Raw genomic sequence first — 17,398 nt, 5'->3', positions numbered from 1 at the left:
TCTATAACGCTGGTGGAAGTAAGCCGGGTCTCATATAATCGGGGCCGAGCCCTACCCGTTTGACCAGTTGGCGCTGCGCGGGTTCATTCAGAGTTGGCATAGCATTTGAAAATGTAACAAAGACGGCAACGCAGGACAGAAATTCAAACCAATTCATATTTTTCCAACAGTCAACATTCAACAGCGGGATTTGATGCGAAACGGTTGGAACTCGTAACAGTCGTAAGTAAATTACATCAGTATAGGTTGTTTTGGGGTTTTTGTTAAATCCCAGAAATTTATTGTTGAAAAAGGAAAAAAAATTTATAGTAAACAGACAGTGAATCCAATGATCTTTTTCTTCTTAATTTTGGTTCAAAAGTGATCGGACATTCAACTTTACTAACCACAGCTTGAGGTACCATTAGATGAGTGTTTTTATTTTATTCCTTAGAAGCCGTTTCAAATCGCAGAAATGACGACACCGTCATCGGAACCCATTTGTGTGAGGAACTCTCTTTTACAACATATTTTACTGGGGCGGAGGAATCTATTTGATGGAGACAAGGATCAACGTCAGCTTACAAAAGATGGGCTCATAGATGCTCTCCTGGTACTCTATGATGAGTGCAGCACCGACATTACAAAAAAGGATATTCATACTGTAGACTTTGTGGATAGATGTATGATAAGACTGAAACAGTTTTATGGTTAAATGCTTAACTTTTTATTGCAAATGCCTAGATCAACCAGTTGTTACCAAACTCAGGAAACTCAGAGTAAATGTTGGTGATTTTGAACTGCGAAAAGTGATTGGACGTGGTCATTTTGGAGAAGTCCATCTTGTCAAAGAAAAGCAGACAGGAGATGTCTATGCAATGAAAATTATCAAAAAAGCTGACACTCTTGCCAAACAAAATGTAAAAAGGATAATTTTTCTTTGTGACTCACTTACCAAACAAATATTAAACTTTTTCTCCACCATTAGATTTCATTTTATGAAGAAGAGAAAGACATCATGGCAAAGGCAAAGTCAGAATGGCTGACAGCATTGCATTGCTCCTTTCAAGATCAGGAGAATCTTTACTTTGTAATATCTTTCTTCAAGAAAAGCCATGCAAATAATTTCAACTTATGCTGTTTCTTTCCCTGTTTAGGTAATGGAATTTCATCCAGGGGGAGATTTACTGTCTTTATTGAGTCGTCGTGACGGAACACTGGCAGAAGACGAAGCCCGTTTTTATCTAGCGGAAATGGTCCTTGCTTTGCATACCCTTCATTCCATGGGGTACGTCCACAGAGATATTAAACCTGAAAATGTGCTGCTTGATCGACTTGGCCACATGAAGTTGGCAGACTTCGGTTCGGCAGCCAAACTGGATTCATCGGGTTTTGTTCGAAGCGAAATTGCCATCGGAACGCCCGAATATATCGGTAAATTTGTTTGCTAGTTTTATTAAAACCTTCTTTTAATTGTTTTCGTTTGTTACCCAAAAGCTCCCGAAGTTTTGCTTTCAATGAACAACGTCGGACACTTCGCTGGCGGTTACGGAGTAGAATGCGATTACTGGTCATTGGGCATTATGGCTTATGAAATGGTGTACGGATCTACACCGTTTGGAGCTGAAAAAATGACCACTACTTACGGGAACATCATGAATTTCAAAAATTCCTTCTCGTTTCCCTCAAAGATAGTGAGTCCAGAATTTAGCAATTTGATTTCAGGCCTGCTCTGCGATGCTGGATCAAGATTGGGATATCAGAAATTGATACACCATCCATTTTTTGCAAGCATCGATTGGAATGCCTTGCGGGAAAAATCACCACCCTACGTGCCGGTCATAGTTGGTTTGGACGACACTTCAAATTTTGAAGATTTCGATAGCGACTATCTCAAAGCACCCTCGACCATCAATTTAAAGAATGCGCAGTCACCTAGCGGTAGAAATTTACCTTTTATTGGATTCACTCATATTAAAGAAGGCAGTCTCGTCGGTCAAGCTGAATCGACAGCTTCATCCATTGAGTACAAAAAGAGGATTGGGGAACTAGAAGCTGAACTGAATTCGAAGACTAAGGAAATCTCTGAGTTGAGAAAACAGAAGATTCAGCAAGAGCATGACAATAAACAATGGAATAAAGATCTTCAAGACCAAAAAATTGTTCGCCTGGAACAGCAACGTGACACTCTAGAAAAACAATTGGCACGTGCTCAAAGGGATGCCGACAACAACCGTCGAGTTTTAGAACTAGAAAAGTCTGAACGGCTAAAAAACGAGGCTAAAGTTGTAGAAATGGTAAACGATATGAAACGAAACTGGGAAAAAATTGCAGAAAAGAATGAAAATAAACTACGTAACGAGGCCCAGGTAATCTAATATCGATAAAACCGTTTTGCTTCCTCAGTAATGTAATCTTGTATTATATTTAAAGGTATGGAAACAAGCACTATCGGAGGCTGAAAACCAATTGGCCGAGCAAAAAGAAATTTTGAAAACTTCCCTGGCGGCCGTAGCCAAACTTGAGGGAGACTGTGAAAATTGGAAAGTGAAGTCTGCCAAATACAAAGAACTTGCCGCTCGTGGTCATCGAATGGGAGAAAAACGCGCCAGTATTTGCATTCAACAAACACCTCCATCGAACGACGCACTGATACAAACACAGCTTCAACTTGAGCGAGAAAAAACTGCAAAGTCAGAGCTGATGAAGAAAATCCAAGAACTGGAAGATCAGATTCAGAAGTCAGAGGCTGATTATAACAAGCGACTAGAGTCAGAAGAGCGGCGTTGGATATCGCAGTTAAATGAGCGAGAATCTGAAAACCAAGAAAAGATCAGTTATTTGGAAGACAAAATCCTTCAACAAAAAGAAAATCGCATCAAGGTAAATTATTCGACGCAAAATTAAAATGGTCTGGTTAAAATTTTTTTTTTTTTTTTCGTAACTAAAATAGGAACTAGAAGGTAGTTTGAAAACTTATTTGGCTGAATGTCAAAAGTTGCGGGAGCGGGCTGACCAACTTCAGAGAAGCTTAGACGACACTCTTCAATGGAAAACCGGTTTCGAAACCAGCTTCTCGATTCGCGAAGGAGAATTAGAGAGTAGAGTGAAGCAACTCGAAGCTGACTTACGAAGTGCTTCAGACATGAGGCTGGAGCTACAAAAACAGGTTGCTGAGATTTCGCTGAGAGAAACGATGCATCTGCAAAAGTATGAAATCATTGTCGTGGACATGCGAGAAGCCGTTGAACGTCTGGAGCAGAAGAATCAAGACCTCGTAGTCCAGCTCTCGAGCCACGAGTCAGCTCAGTCAAGCACTCCCTCCGTTTTTCCTGAGCTGGAGGAAAGCAAACAGAAAATTTTATTTTTAGAAGGTCAAGTGACTAAGTTGGAACAGCAGCTTGAACGAAGTCGTGAAAATTTGACCCTTGAACGTGAGAAATCACGGCAGACTCAGTCTGAATTATGGAAGAAGGAAAAAGAACTTTCTGATGCCAAAATTGATTTACGCATCGCAAACCGTGAAAATAAAACCAGCGAAAACGAAATCGCAAAGCTCAAAGAAGAGTCCAAGTTGTGGGAGGGGAAGTTGAAGGTAAATTCGCTTCATCATTTTCATAATTTAAGTACCTTGGCCTCTTACGTGTTTTTACATTACTCCCTAGGTTAAAGAGGAAGAAATCGAGTCCTTACGGAGTGACGTAACGCAAGCAAAAAGCGACCTTACAACTCTGAAAAACCTTCTAACTGAAAAGGAAAAAGCGTACGCCAATAACGAGAAAAACTTGGAAGAGGCCAATAAAACCGCAAGTGCTGCTAGGGAGTTACGTCGAGAACTTCAGTTCGTAAAGGTGGTCTTACTTTCTCCAAAGTTGTCAGAGTCCTTTCTAATATTTAAATTTGTCTTTTCTCTCCAATATTCAGGACGAGATGTCGATCTGCCAACGTTTGAAATCCACCTTGGAATCTGAAGTGCAGAGAGCAGAAGATAGAATTTCAAGGTTTGTTGAAGAAAAGAAAGAAATGCAAACTCTTCTGCAGGAAGAGAAAAAAAAAGTTGAAGAAGGTGAGAAAAATCTGAACATACTTAAAGAAACAATGACGCTAATGGACGAGCAGCTGCAGGTATTTGTTTTGTCTTACTCACATTTATTTCGATCAATAAGCTACATTAGCTTTTGCGTGTATTTCAGGATTATGATAATATTGTCAAAGGAATAGACACGAAACAATCTCAATTTGAAAAAGAAAAGACAGAGCTGTCACAGGAAATAGATCGTCTGAAACAAGAAGTTCGTAAGGCCAAGCAACAAGTTAATGAAGAAAAGTCCTTGAAGTTATTCACCGAGAGCCGACTGCGCGACGTGGAATCGCGACTCAATAGCTGCGAGTCTGACACTGAATCACGCATCAGCCAACTTCAAAAGCAAACATCTGAAAATGCTATCACAATTAACCAATTAAATGCACAAGTCAGTGAACTTGATCAGCAGTTGGCAGATTCCGAGATGTCGGTGAAAAGCATGGAAAGAAAAATTGCAATCCTCGATGAGGAGAATATTAAGCTTAAAGAAGAATCATCTGCCTTGCGAACTCAACTGATTTCAGTCAAGAATTCCAATGCAGTTCTAAGCGAAGGTTTGGAACAGGCCATCTCGAAAGCGGAAGGATACAAAAATGACATCATCCGCTTGGAAGCACAAATTGACACAACTCGTGTGATGCATAAAGAACGGGAATTAAAATACGATTCAACAATTGCTCAGCAAACGAAACTTATTGATTTCTTGCAGACGAAATCAGAGCAACCGAAGAAAAAATCGACTTTCACTGACAAAATCTTTGGATCAAACAAGAAGGAAAACCAACCAAGTATTCCTCTGGCATACCGGGAGCTCGAATCCAATCTTGAGAAGAAAACGACTCAATGCCGTGTCCTCACTGAGCAACTGAACAAGTGCAAAGCTGAATTAGCTGCTGCCAAGAACGAGTATTCTTCTAGATCATCTAGTGCCAAAGATCTTACCAAGACGCCTACCACGGGCCATGATGTCGTCAAATGCCAAATGGCGACACCTAGTATTCCCCACCGAACGTTGAGCCGTTTGACTCAGTCTCCTGGAACACAAGTAATTAAACGTCGCTTTTTGATGTTTGGGATTCCTTGGAATCTTAACTAATGTTTTAACGTGATATTTCAGCAATCCTCGCCCTCTACGAGCAGCACTGGGTTGGCCAGCCAACGAATGCATCATAATATACCGCATCGGCTGCAATCACAGATGGTCATGCGTGCAACGAACTGTTCTGTCTGCCTGGATTCCATCCATTTCGGACGCCAGGTTTCAGTTTGCCAAGAGTGCGGCGCTTCTGCACATACCAAATGTGCTCCTCATTTGCCAAGCACGTGTGGGTTGCCAGTAGGCTTAGCTGAGCATTTTGGCAATGTTTTTGGCCAGGAAGCAAGCAGCCGAAACGGTGATAACATTCCGGCATCTTCTCTACACATGAAAGGCTGGGTAAAAATTCCTCGACCTGGAAAAGCCACCTGCTGGGAGCGCAAGTATATGAAGGTATTAATCGCGTGAATGTAATCCTGATTCTCCGAAATCTTATTCGTTCTTTTCCTTTTTTTTTCTTTTCATTGTCAATTTCGTAGCTAATGGGTACTAAACTCTGCATTTACGATCATGAACCTACTTCAGAGAACATGAAACCGACCGATAGTTTTGATTTGCAGCCAACCGACGGTAGTTCAGTGGCCATTCATAGCGCTGTTGCGCAGTCAGATGTCTTCGCTACTGCCAAAACTGACGTCCCTTACATGTTTATGGTCGAATCCGTTCCATTTACGACCTGCTGGCCTGGTCGAACTCTGTTAGTATTGGCTCTCAGTTTTCAACAGAAGAAAGCTTGGGTTAGCGCACTAGAAGCGGTAACTCAAGGTGAGTCCAAACGACAGTCAGCCATTCAAGCACACCGCAAACCCAAATTAGTTTTGCGATTGGAAAACCCTCTCGATGTGAATTGCGTTGTTCCCATCAGCGAAGGAGTTTTACTGATCGGAGCAAAGGAAGGTCTGTTTAGTTACCGCCTCCAGGGTAGCCGTAAAGAATTAGTGAAGATAGAAGGTGTTACCAACGTCCAGCAAATCGTCCTAGTTCCAAAACTAAGCGCTGTCCTGATGATCGTCGGCGTTGACCGTCAGCTGGTTTTGACGGAATTGCGCGTTTTGCAGGGATGCGCAGATACCATACAAAGCGCTCAGCCGACTTTAGAAGTGGAAGTTGTCCCGAATTGCGACGATTGCCATCTCTTTGACATATCGAATTTGGAAAAAGATGATATTTTCCTTTGCGCGGCTACACAAGATCGCGTTAAATTGTTCAAATGGAATAGCAACAACAACGCTTTTGTTTTGCGAAAAGAACTCATCGTATCGGAAACGTGTAGCTGCATCTATTTTACCGAGCATTCAGTGCTGGTGGGTTGCGATCGTTTCTACGAGGTTGATTTGAGCAACTATTCGGCCGAGGAATTCCTGGATGCCTCAGATGCTTCATTGGCGTATGTGGTCTTTGGTCTAAAACAAGTCCACAGCTTCCCTGTAGCGATTTTAGACGTGACGCGACGAAGAGGCGAAATCGAATTTCTCTTGTGTTACCACGAGTTTGGAATCTTCGTCGATGGGTACGATTGAATAGTTTTCCGTTACAAATACCATTTCTAAATTAAACTATTTTATTTTTCCAGATATGGAAGACGAAGTCGCAAAGAGGATGTCAAGTGGACTCGATTACCCTTGGCTTTTGCGTATCGAGGACCGTATCTCTTTGTCCTTCACTTCAACTCAGTGGAGGTCATGCGACTGACATCGACTGCCTTCCGAGGACAATCCAAATCCGACCAACCTGCGAGTCCCAACGACAGTGAAATCAGTCAAGAGAGTATCGCCCCTCCCCCCAGTGTTTTCATCGATATGCCAAGTCCACGCTACTTAGGGCCGGCGCCCACACCCGGTTCCAACTATTTCTTCAGCAATGACAATAAAGTGATGGATATTGTCCAGCTCGAAGCCCCAGTCGTTCTCGGAGAAACCGATGGAGCCCATCCAGTTCACCTTGACGATATCAGCTTTAGCGGTTCGGAATTCAGCATTACACCTTCGATTGCCAAAATTCTGGACCAATCGGACGACTCGACTGAAAATTCCAGTGTTGAGAGTTCAAATAACTTGCCCTTCAAGCGGATTCCATCTGCCTCTGAAGCCAACACGAGAAACAAACGCGTAAAATTTGAGAGCGATCTTTAAGTTAGTAGCATGTGAACATAGTTTTATTAGATTGCGTTTTTTTTTTCTGTGAGAAATTTTCATTCAAAAATTGTATTCCGGTTTTAGGTGGCTTTCGCGTGTAAACGTGTTCTGCGCAATAACTAGTGTCGTAACTTTCAAGTAAAAAATGCGAGAACCTGACATAACTATGTTACCTTTTTTTTTTTCCATTTGTTTAATGCGTTGTGTCGTACATTTCCACGTTTGACACACATTCCTAAAATGGGTTTCTACAGCGCAGCAGAACCCCAAATGTTAAGAGACTATTAATGAGAAATGTGCCATTATAGGCTATGTTGATAGCCGTAACCGTAGGATAAAGAGCATTGTCTATGAAACCTGACTGGAAAGTTACCGCAGTCACCGCATCATTAGTATTTTCTTTGACGTTGCAGCTTGCGTCAGAAGAGTGACGTCGGGATTTAGATAATCTACGATTTTCATTTTATTTATTTTTTATCGCTGCAAGGCGCAGACTTTTTTTTTTAAGTTTCAAGGCTATAGCGTGGGATTTGTGCAGCGAAAGTTCTTATCCAAGAATTAGTTAAAACCACTGAACAGTTAAAAAATCTAAGTTTAATTATTATACAAGAAGAAAAAATAGATATTACAGTTAGTCAGTAACAGTTAGTAGCAAAATTGTGGTTTATTAATAAAAAATAAATAAATTTTGTAAATCTGTAAAAAAAATGTAAGCGTCGTTGCGCGGAACTATGGAACGATTTTATCAATTTGTTGTACACACTATACAGGGACTGACTGACATATACCTTTATCTTCTCACGTCTTAGAGCTGGGGCCTATTCCGAATAGCCGGTTGTGCGTGTGTTGTGTATACAATCGCGATCGCCAGCGATAGTTTTTAAGACTGGAGTTTGTTTCGAAATTTATCATTATCAACGAAAGGCTAGAAGTGCGGACGAGCCTATGGAAAACGCCAAACGTTTGCTGGTCTTCCTGATTGGCCTTCTAGTTTCGTTTGTGAAAGGCTTCCCTTTGCTATACACGTGACGAAATCTGAAGCAGGTAGCATAAATACGAAATTGTAAATTATATGGTTTAAATCTGTTGGCGTTGCTCGAAACACCTTGAGCAATAAATTGAGGTTTTTTTGTTTGGGGCTTTTCACTGCAAATTAGGTTATGGTCTATGTAGATTAGGTATCAACATTGCGAGGAGGTGTCTTATCATTTGTGGTTTGCAGTCACCTCAATGATCTGTGAGAGAGACGTGTGTAAACCCTTTTGTGACTATCAATGTTGAAGTGTGTCTAGCACTCAATTGAGTTATATCCCTCATTGCTGCTAGAAAGTACTTCATGATTTTGTTGTTGAAAACCTTGTAGCTGTCACATCATGGGTTCTGAAACTACTGTACCACGGCATAGAGTTGGCTATTGGTTTAGCGAAAAGAAGAGCAAGAAATTTAATTTAGAAGAATTTCATGGAATTTGTGATCAAGCTGGGCTTGACTTGATCAAGGTATTCTGATATATAAAACATGATAAACTGGCCTCTTTGGGTTAAATTTGAATTGTACAAATATTTTTAGATTAACTTAACTCTTCCAATTGAAGACCAAGGTCCATTTTCTGCCATTATTCACAAGATGACTGATGTTATTGCGCAAGCTGATCTTGGTGATCCTGAAGTATTATCTTGATCTTGATCTTGATACAACTTTACCACCATCATTATTTTAAAAATTATTTTTGCAGAGTCTTACCATTGTTCAGTCTTTTGAACGCTTCATCTGTGCCAATCCAAAAATAAAGATCATTGATCCATTTGACAATCTTCGCCAGCTGCTTGACAGATATCAAACCTACAGCAAAATCAACAACAGTGATCTTCATAAGGCTGGTGTGCTTTGCACAGTTTATTTAGCATTTCTATGGAAAACTTTAATTTTCTGTAACATTGCAGGTGAAGTGTTTGTCCCTCCATTTGTTGATCTTGTTAGTAATGATGTTGAAGAAAACATTAGAAAATTAAGAGAAGCTGGAGTAAGATATCCATTTGGTAAGTGGCTTTCACGATTTAAACGTTTGAGAGCAAAAAATCATTCATTCTGCCTTCATCCAATAGTATGCAAACCTGCTGTTGCCCATGGATCCAAAATGGCTCACCAGGCAAGAAGTTTTGTCATCTTGTTTTCTTGTAACATTGAGTTGACTGTTTTGTTCATATTCCTAGATGTCGATAATATTTCACGAAGGAGCCGTGAAGGATTGCGAACCACCATGTGTTGCTCAGACTTTTATTCCCCATGATGCCATTCTTTTTAAGATATTTGTTATTGGCAAGAAATACTTTGTGGTCGAAAGACCTTCTCTAAAGAACTTCAGCGCTGCGGGTATAAATATTTTTTTTCAATTGAATTGTACATCTAAATTTAACATAGTAATATCTTGATTTTGGCCATCGCAGAAATACCAACCATATTTTTCGATAGCCATGATGTATCGAAACCTGATTCCGTCTCCCTATTGAGCGTTTTAGATGACGATGAAAAATGCAATGTCCATCCAACTATCAACGGAGAGCTACTCGACAGGGTCATGTCTATGCTACGTATCGCTCTGGAAATGAATCTTTTTGGCGTTGACATTGTTGTGGAAAAGAACACTGGGCATTATGCCATTATTGACATCAATGCATTTCCAGGTACGCACTCAGATAATCTAATAGGATTAGGTCGGTTTGCACTGGTCAGCCTATCAGTTGTCTGTCCTCGTTTAAGGCCACTACTTACGTAACTTAACCGTGTGGGCGCGGTATCTTATAACAGCTAACTGATCTGTTTTGTGTGGGTGTCTGATTCGTTTCAATTTTTCCCAGGCTATGAAGGCGTTCCGGATTTCTTCACTCACGTCACTGAGGTATTGAAAGCGATAGTTGAGTCGAGCCCAGTGTCCTCTTCATCTTCCATTACCACCACCACCTCGTCCAGGGGTGTGGGAGAAGAGGATTCCGGTATCGATACAGGCGACTCTAGCGACGAGAAACGCCATCAAGGCAACAATCAAAGTGTGCGGGTGAAACGGTCCTCGGCTCTTTTTAATTCAACTAATAACATCCAGATTTAAGTGCTGAAACAAAAGAAGAAGAGAAAAAAAGGAGAAAACCAAAAGAGCTTCACAACGCTTCTTCATCGTTACGATACAGGAGTACACAGCCTTGCCATTGCGACAATTTTTCATCTCTTATGTTAATTTCTTTTGCTTTTGTATACATCTACACAATTTATATATATATATTCTTCGAGTGTTTTTGGGCTTTCAGACGAAGAGGTCGAAAGCCATTTAGTCTGCAAATTATTATCAGCTTCCAAGTTTTTATCTACCCCAGCGTATATTCATTACGAAGATGATCGTTCGATATATAAATGAACTACCTAGGTGCCTTGTGTATATTTTCCTTGTCAACTTTATGTTTTCCATGGGAAAGATCGAAATGCGTGCAAAAATAGAGGGAAATTCCCGGCGGATTAAGGGGATGGACTCCACGGGACATTTGGGCATCGTGTTTTCGTTCTTTTCCTTCGCATCCGTAATGTTCTTCCTGTATGTGCAGTTATTGATATTCAAACGGTAGCATATACCAACATGTAACACCTGTGTTGAACTGTCAATCTTTTTATCATGATAAAGCATACATGTATACATAAAAAGTGCTGTTGATTTTGTAAAAGACTAAAGTCTTTTTTCTTCTAAAAATTTGAATAAAAAGAAAGAAAAGAAAGTTGGACGTTTCCTTTTGAAAAATGTGTCATTTTTCTTGTCAAACAGGTCGTACACACACAAATAATTTCTTCCGATTTGGCAATATCGAACGCTAGATGGCTCAAAGATCGTCCCCCCTAAGGGCGAACATCGGCATTTCTCCCCTCCCACATTTTACCATCCATTTTGGTGGGGCTGAATTGCTAGTACCTGTGCAGTCTCTGTTGGTTCGGCCAAAGTTACAAGTGCATCGCTTGATCGAGGAGAGTTGTTTGTTGTGTGTGTGAGTCGAGTGTGTGTGAGTGCACATTGAGTTTGTGATTGTTCGAGCGAAAAACCGGAAATATCTCAGTTCTGCTGCAGTCTTTGACGAATCGTCACTTCGTAAATTTGTTCGTGTACGTATTAGCATTCAACACGCTGTCAATTCCGGCCATTTTTAATCTCTGTGGTGGTAGTTTCGTACACTCGTCGTTTTGGCTTGTGGGTCTTCTTTGGAAACAGTATTGGTTTGCTAGGCTGAACACGCCGTTACGAAAAAAAAAAATAAATCTGTGTTTTTCACGGAAACTGCTTTTGTGAGAGAATTTTATTGTGATGGAAAAAAAAAACTTGCTAATTTCCTTGTTCATTAAGCCTATTAACTTCATGGAATTTCGATCCCCCTCGGGCCCCCTCCTTCTCACGCCTCTACTTTATTCTGGTCGTCCAGTTCTTCAAACATCCAATCGGTGGAATGCAGCATCAGCCATTCAACTCTTTTGAATTTAGGCTAGACCTATTTCTAAATAAAAACTATTGGACAAAACAGAAGCTTCCATTGTATTCCATGTTCAAAAAGAACGTTCCATCTGGAAACAAGTGCTAGTTCGAATTTCTCGTCCCAGCAGCCATTTGATGATTAGCCATTTTTTTTTTCCCGCAGAGCTGTTACGTGATCGACGAAAATTCCTGGGCGTTACCGTGAATACTTGGCACGTTGCTGCTACGAGATATTCGAGTTTTTTTTTTTTAATATTTTGTTACTCGATATATCCTGTAAGCTTGTTCTCAATTTGTTTTCCACATTTGCCACACGAGTCCCATTGGACTGCGAGCTTTACCTTTGGGCGCCAAAAAGAAAGAAGACGTAGGAGAAAACATGTGTAACATCACGGCGTAAGGCACTATTTTCTTACCGTTAAAATTGAAGTAGGATGTCCGCGGGACATGAACTGACCCTTAGCGTCCTTCATTTTTTACAATTTTTCTGCTTCCCCCCTCTTTTTTTGTCGACTTTGTTTATTCATAATGCAAACAGAAAAGGTGTTTTTTTTTTTTTTGCCCAAGACTTAATCTTATTTATGATGGAAAAGGAGGGGGGAGGGGGGTGGTTGGTGTGTGGTTGAAAGTAGTTAGGTAAGAGGTAGGTGAGGATCGATCAGAAGGAGAACGCGGTCGTGGCGTGTCGATGCAAATTGGACGGCCGTTTTAGAAGGAGGAAAAGGCACTGGAGAGAATTCAAGAAATCCGGGTCTTCCTATAGATTTTTTCTTTTCTTCATTTCACCTAGGGCAGTAGGTTAACCATCCCTTTCCAGGCGGAGCACACAACTCGCCTCTGCTTCTTTTTTTTTTTTTAAAGCTTCTCTCACGCCAGGTTATAACCGCGCCGTGACACTTGTTTTTTCTTCTTCTTCCTCCTCCTTTTTTTTTTCGTTTTCACATAAAGAATTCGATAAAGGATAACCGCAAATCGTTTCTTTTTGTTTGACGGCAAATGCGCAAGCTTTCCTTTCTTTTCAAAACACGATTTTTTTGGGAAAGTTGTGTGGTGGTTTTAATGTTGTCACAAGTGCGCTCACATGCGCCCCATGTTTCTTTTTCGTCCTACACGTATTGAATGTCTATTTGTCTCTTCGATATAATCAGGATGCCCGGAAGTAGGAGCTCGGTTCGCCAGTTTGTCCAGCATTAAAAAAGGACAGCACAAAAAATTGTCGACAGCAAACGAAAACACGACGGAGAAGGAAAGTCAAAATGAGAAGCGAGCCGACCACGAGTGAATTGCAGGCCCTTGCCACCAGGCAGCAGCAGCAGCTGGATACTCAAGCTCGGCTGATTGCAGCCCGAGAGAATCGTTTGCGACAGGTAAATTATTGCTGTGAAGAGAAAAAAACAAACGCGAAATATTTTTTTTTATTTCCGTGTTCCAACTAAATGGTTTGGCCTTCTATCTGCTCATTGTTTGCAAATGTTGTTCTAAAAAAAAAACGTTAATGGAGAAAGTAGCAGCTGGGAATTGTATTCAACAGTTATTTTTACGTGTTTAATTGCCTTTGCCAATTGTCTCGAACAAGAAAAGAATGAACAATCATATTCATGGATGATTAGAGTCGGTCACGAAAAGCGGCCTGTCGTTTAATTGTGGAGCAGGGGGGGGGGGGAAGTTTTAGGAATTGTAGGAAGATTCTGTCCCGCTTTATAACTGTTCAATTATTACGATGCTGTGTTCTGCAATTTAAACTTGAAAAAAAAAATCGCTTTTTGTTCTGTTCAATCTGCGTATGTTTAAACAGGTGCAGGAGGGGGTCCAGGCCGCCAGTGATGCTAGTTCCAGCAGTGAGGCGGAGCGAGTCCGCAAATTGCGCGAGAGAGTTGAAGCCCAGGAGGCCAAATTGCGCAAACTACGAGCTCTGCGGGGCCAGGTTGACCAGCAGCGCATCACCAACGGATCATTGTGTAAAGAGCCGAGCAAAAGAAAACGAAAGATGTTATCTTTCGTTATGATCGCGCGTTATGATGTCGTAACTCTCCTTCTGTTCTTGTTTCTTTCGTCTTCTTCCTTTTCGATGGGATTGCCTCTTCACCACAGCTGCTGACTTGACGTCGATTCGAGCGCTCTTCAACGAGAAAGAGAAGGAGCTGAGTATGGCGGCTGCCCAGGTGGAGGAGCTAACACGGCAGTTGGAACAGTTCGGCACACAGGCCCACCACGCCCAGGCTCATCCGGGAAGCAAGGCTTACTTTGTTCAGCTTCACCTTGAACGTCTGCGAGCCGAACTAATGGTATGTGATTATTATTTGTTTTGACTACTTCCCATGTTTATGTACTTGCCCTCTAGCCAACAGCTAAACATTTTGGCTTATTTGTTTGTTTTGTTTTGTTTTGTATCGCTTGGTTGTCTTGTTGTGTTTTAGTATCGGAATAAAGTGAACGAACAAAAGGCGGCCGATTTGAAGGAAAAGAAGGCTAGGCTGCTGGAGAACCGCGAAAACGTTGGCGACATGGAAATTCGAATTAATGAGCTGCGTGAACGACTGCAGCGCAAGAAGATGCTTAATCAGCAGCTGGCCAACCAACTCAGCGATGCGTCGCAGAAGAATAACAAAGTTTTGTCCCAGCAGCAGCAGCAGCAGCAGCAAAGGCCCACCAAGAATTCAGTGTCTCAAGTGGCAGCTATTGAACCGTTTAATCGCCAACAACAGCCGCAACAATCGAACGTTAGCGATCAGCGCGACGACGATGTGACGGATTTCAGCAAGAACGACCCCAAGTACCAGACGTTGCCCTACAACACTCGTTTCTTGCCCATGAACTTCCACAACAACAATAATAACAACAACAACAACAAGAGAGGGTCGCCGACGATGATGAAAAGTCTTAAAGTGGCCTCGGTCCCGCCACAGGTGGCCGAGAAACCCGCGCTCCCGCCAAAGCCCGCCGTGAATTATAAGCCCCTTTTACCGCCAAGACAAAATCCCGACAAAGATTCTTCGGTCGACCCGTCTCAACCCCCTTCTGTAAGTTTTACCGACACATATTTTTCGGCCGGTTGGAAGGGAATTTACTTCATTTCAAACTTTGAACGTAAATTTCAGGATGAGAAGGGTACGGACTATTTGCTGGCCAAAGCGGAACTCCCACTCAAACCTAAACCTTTAACGCTAAAGAAACACGTGATTCCGCCTCCGCCGCCTCCCCTGCCGCCTCCGCCACCGTCGCAGCCGCCAGAGTTCCTGGCCGAGCTAACCAAGGATGAGGCGATGGATGCCGAGGATGAGCGGGATGATGAATCGTCGCATCCGCAAATAGAACAAGCGGAGGACAGGGTAGGTGCCACGTATTCGGACCAATCGGGCGAATCTCCGATGGCATCGGCGCATCCACTTTCTGCACCCAACTACGATGAAGACTCGGCGGTTGATAAGGGAGCGGCGTCGCTAATGACAGAGGCACGCGATCCCTCGCCGCCACTAGAAGGCGTGGCCAGACGATTGCGCAAGGGTAATTTAAAGAGCGGCACAGCCGACGCTTTGCGAAAGTCGCGGCGAGTCAGCTTCGATCCGTTGGCTTTGCTATTGGACGCCTCGTTGGAAGGCGAACTAGAACTCGTTAAAAAGACTGCGCTTGAGGTGCGTATTTTTCCAAAGCCACGAGTCCTTGAATCGCAGGAGGTTTGTCTATTTATTTATTTTTTAATTGGATGTGTATAGGTGTCTAATCCCAGCGCTGCCAATGACGAAGGAATTACGGCGCTTCACAACGCCATATGCGCCGGTCATTTAGAGATCGTGCGGTTCCTCGTCGAACTTGGCTGTGACGTCAATGCCCAAGACAGTGATGGATGGTAAAAACGAGCATGTTTATTGGTTTCCGTTAACCGCCATGATTGATTTGTTTTTTGTTGTGGCGAAAACAAAAATAATAATAATATTATATAGGACGCCTTTGCATTGTGCCGCCTCGTGCAACAATCTGGCCATGGTGAAGTTCTTGGTGGAGCACGGCGCTTGTATTTTCGCGGCCACGCTCAGCGACCAAGAAACCGCCGCCGAAAAGTGCGAGGAGGACGAAGAAGGCTTCGATGGATGCTCGGAATATCCTTTACAGTAAGTAGATGATTTGTCGGTTGATTGCGATGTGAACGTTGTTTGTTCATTGAAAACGATTGCAATTTGTTATAGGCATACAGGAGAAGCTGGGCATTTTGAATGGCGGCAGAGTATCGGCCGTTTACGATTACGAAGCGCAGAATTCTGACGAACTAACGTTCCGGATGGGTGATGAACTTGTTGTGTTGCGGAAGGGCGACGACTACGAGCGCGAATGGTGGTGGTCCCGGCTCAGCGATCACGAGGGATACGTGCCGCGTAATTTACTCGGGGTAAGTCAACCGCGCTGCTCTTTTTTTTTTTTTTTTCGAATTCATAGTTGAATCAACATGAAACGCCCAGTGTTTTCATTTTGGTTCTCTTTTTTTTTTTCTTTTCTATTTGTCTCGTGCATGACATGATGTAGCTGTATCCTCGGATGAAACGTAAGGAATCGGAAGAGTGATCGAACCATGTTTTTCGTCCATGATGATCTGCATTTGACACGGTCTTACACGCCATCACACACTACACGCAACATCTCTCGGTTTTTATTTTTCATCGTTATCTACCCGTTTTTTCTCTCGCCCTTTTTTTTTTTTTTGGAATGTTGGGTCGGATAGACTTCCTATTCATGCAAAACCGATTTTTATTTGCTCCGGCTGACTTGACAATCTCACTGTTTTTTGACAATCTCCCCTTTTGTGTATGTTGTGTTATGTTTTTTTTTTGAGGCCCCTGGGCGTTCGCAGCGAAACTCAATACGCGTGTAAAAAAAAGATAAAAAAAAGATGGGGTTTTCGACTTCCTTATCGTGCGGGAAGGATTCTCTGTGAATTGGACTTGTTTTTTCGGTACGTTGAGAAAACAGTTTTTTTGGATGTTGGAAACTCAATAGCCTCGAGTGTAAGAAAGAGGAAACAAAAAACGGTTTTATCTCACCTTAAATCTGACCGCATGCTGTGTCACATATCGCTTTAGGTATCGCTTTTTTGCCACCCTTTTTTTTTCCACCCTCCATACGCATTTTTCATTGTTGCTGTTATGTCCCTTTTTTTCCCTTTACGTCGTCGCCATTCAAGTTTTTGTTCATGGCAGACTCCCTTCCTCTGATTAGCTTTTTTTTCCCTCTCTCTCCTCCCCTCTTTATGCATATAAACAAAACAATGAGCGAAAGATATAAAAACAACAATGTTCTAGTGATTTGATTGGGCTGGTGATGATAAAAGAACTTTCTCGTTGTGTGTCGTCAAAGAAAAGAAGAAAATTTACGTTTCGCCTCACCTGCAATACATTCACCTGCCCTTGCAGCAGGTTTGCAAAACACTTTTTTTTTTTGTGTGTTTGTGAGTGTTTCTGGTCGGTTATCGGTTTGTTTTTGGGTTTGGTTTTGATTTGTTGGTGAAAGATTCCAAAAGGTTACCAGGTTACGCACATAAATAGTGTAGCGTGTTCGGTGTGCTAGTTTCTTTTTTGAGGTTTCTTTCTCGTTATGGTTCGTATGAGAAA

At 42.1% G+C, this 17,398-nt stretch overlaps 3 protein-coding genes and 1 long non-coding RNA gene across 7 annotated transcripts; 3 read left to right on the top strand and 1 right to left on the bottom strand.

Moving 5' to 3' along the window:
* Positions 1 to 72: 72 nt before the first annotated feature.
* LOC116930188 (citron rho-interacting kinase-like) lies at positions 73 to 8,791 on the top strand. 4 transcript variants are annotated; one of them, XM_045178911.1, is made up of 15 exons: positions 73 to 213; positions 434 to 662; positions 724 to 899; positions 968 to 1,069; positions 1,137 to 1,413; positions 1,477 to 2,348; positions 2,413 to 2,862; positions 2,933 to 3,574; positions 3,645 to 3,830; positions 3,904 to 4,104; positions 4,173 to 5,108; positions 5,181 to 5,552; positions 5,639 to 6,669; positions 6,733 to 7,291; positions 8,658 to 8,791. In XM_045178911.1, the coding sequence occupies exons 2-14, from the start codon at positions 455 to 457 to the stop codon at positions 7,289 to 7,291; spliced, it is 6,012 nt and encodes a 2,003-aa protein (XP_045034846.1). In that variant the 5' UTR covers positions 73 to 213; positions 434 to 454; the 3' UTR covers positions 8,658 to 8,791. The 4 variants fall into 4 exon arrangements, with proteins under 4 accessions (XP_045034846.1, XP_045034845.1, XP_045034844.1 ...); XM_045178910.1 differs by lacking the exon at positions 8,658 to 8,791 and adding an exon at positions 8,104 to 8,238; XM_045178909.1 differs by lacking the exon at positions 8,658 to 8,791 and adding an exon at positions 7,379 to 7,453.
* LOC123475830 lies at positions 691 to 1,143 on the bottom strand. Its single transcript, XR_006651296.1, has 2 exons — positions 935 to 1,143; positions 691 to 850 (listed from the first exon to the last, which is right to left on the bottom strand). It is a non-coding gene; the product is annotated as an uncharacterized LOC123475830 (long non-coding RNA).
* LOC116930195 (inositol-tetrakisphosphate 1-kinase-like) lies at positions 8,664 to 11,055 on the top strand. Its single transcript, XM_032937594.2, has 8 exons — positions 8,664 to 8,793; positions 8,864 to 8,962; positions 9,030 to 9,174; positions 9,238 to 9,333; positions 9,400 to 9,443; positions 9,508 to 9,667; positions 9,742 to 9,978; positions 10,153 to 11,055. The coding sequence occupies exons 1-8, from the start codon at positions 8,668 to 8,670 to the stop codon at positions 10,398 to 10,400; spliced, it is 1,155 nt and encodes a 384-aa protein (XP_032793485.2). The 5' UTR covers positions 8,664 to 8,667; the 3' UTR covers positions 10,401 to 11,055.
* A 199-nt stretch (positions 11,056 to 11,254) lies between these two features.
* Positions 11,255 to 17,215, top strand: LOC116930185 (apoptosis-stimulating of p53 protein 2). The gene is given in 11 exon segments (XM_032937571.2): positions 11,255 to 11,434; positions 12,947 to 13,165; positions 13,594 to 13,756; positions 13,890 to 14,083; positions 14,216 to 14,818; positions 14,897 to 15,430; positions 15,512 to 15,645; positions 15,740 to 15,899; positions 15,901 to 15,907; positions 15,983 to 16,182; positions 16,317 to 17,215. Coding segments are annotated over 10 exon segments (2,145 nt in total). The 5' UTR covers positions 11,255 to 11,434; positions 12,947 to 13,054; the 3' UTR covers positions 16,356 to 17,215.
* Positions 17,216 to 17,398: the final 183 nt, after the last annotated feature.

This window comes from Daphnia magna, linkage group LG9, assembly GCF_020631705.1.
Source record: "Daphnia magna isolate NIES linkage group LG9, ASM2063170v1.1, whole genome shotgun sequence".
NCBI lineage: Eukaryota > Metazoa > Arthropoda > Branchiopoda > Diplostraca > Daphniidae > Daphnia > Daphnia magna.
The sequence above is the reverse complement of the archived record's forward strand: the minus strand, read 5'-3'. Positions and strand labels throughout refer to the sequence as shown.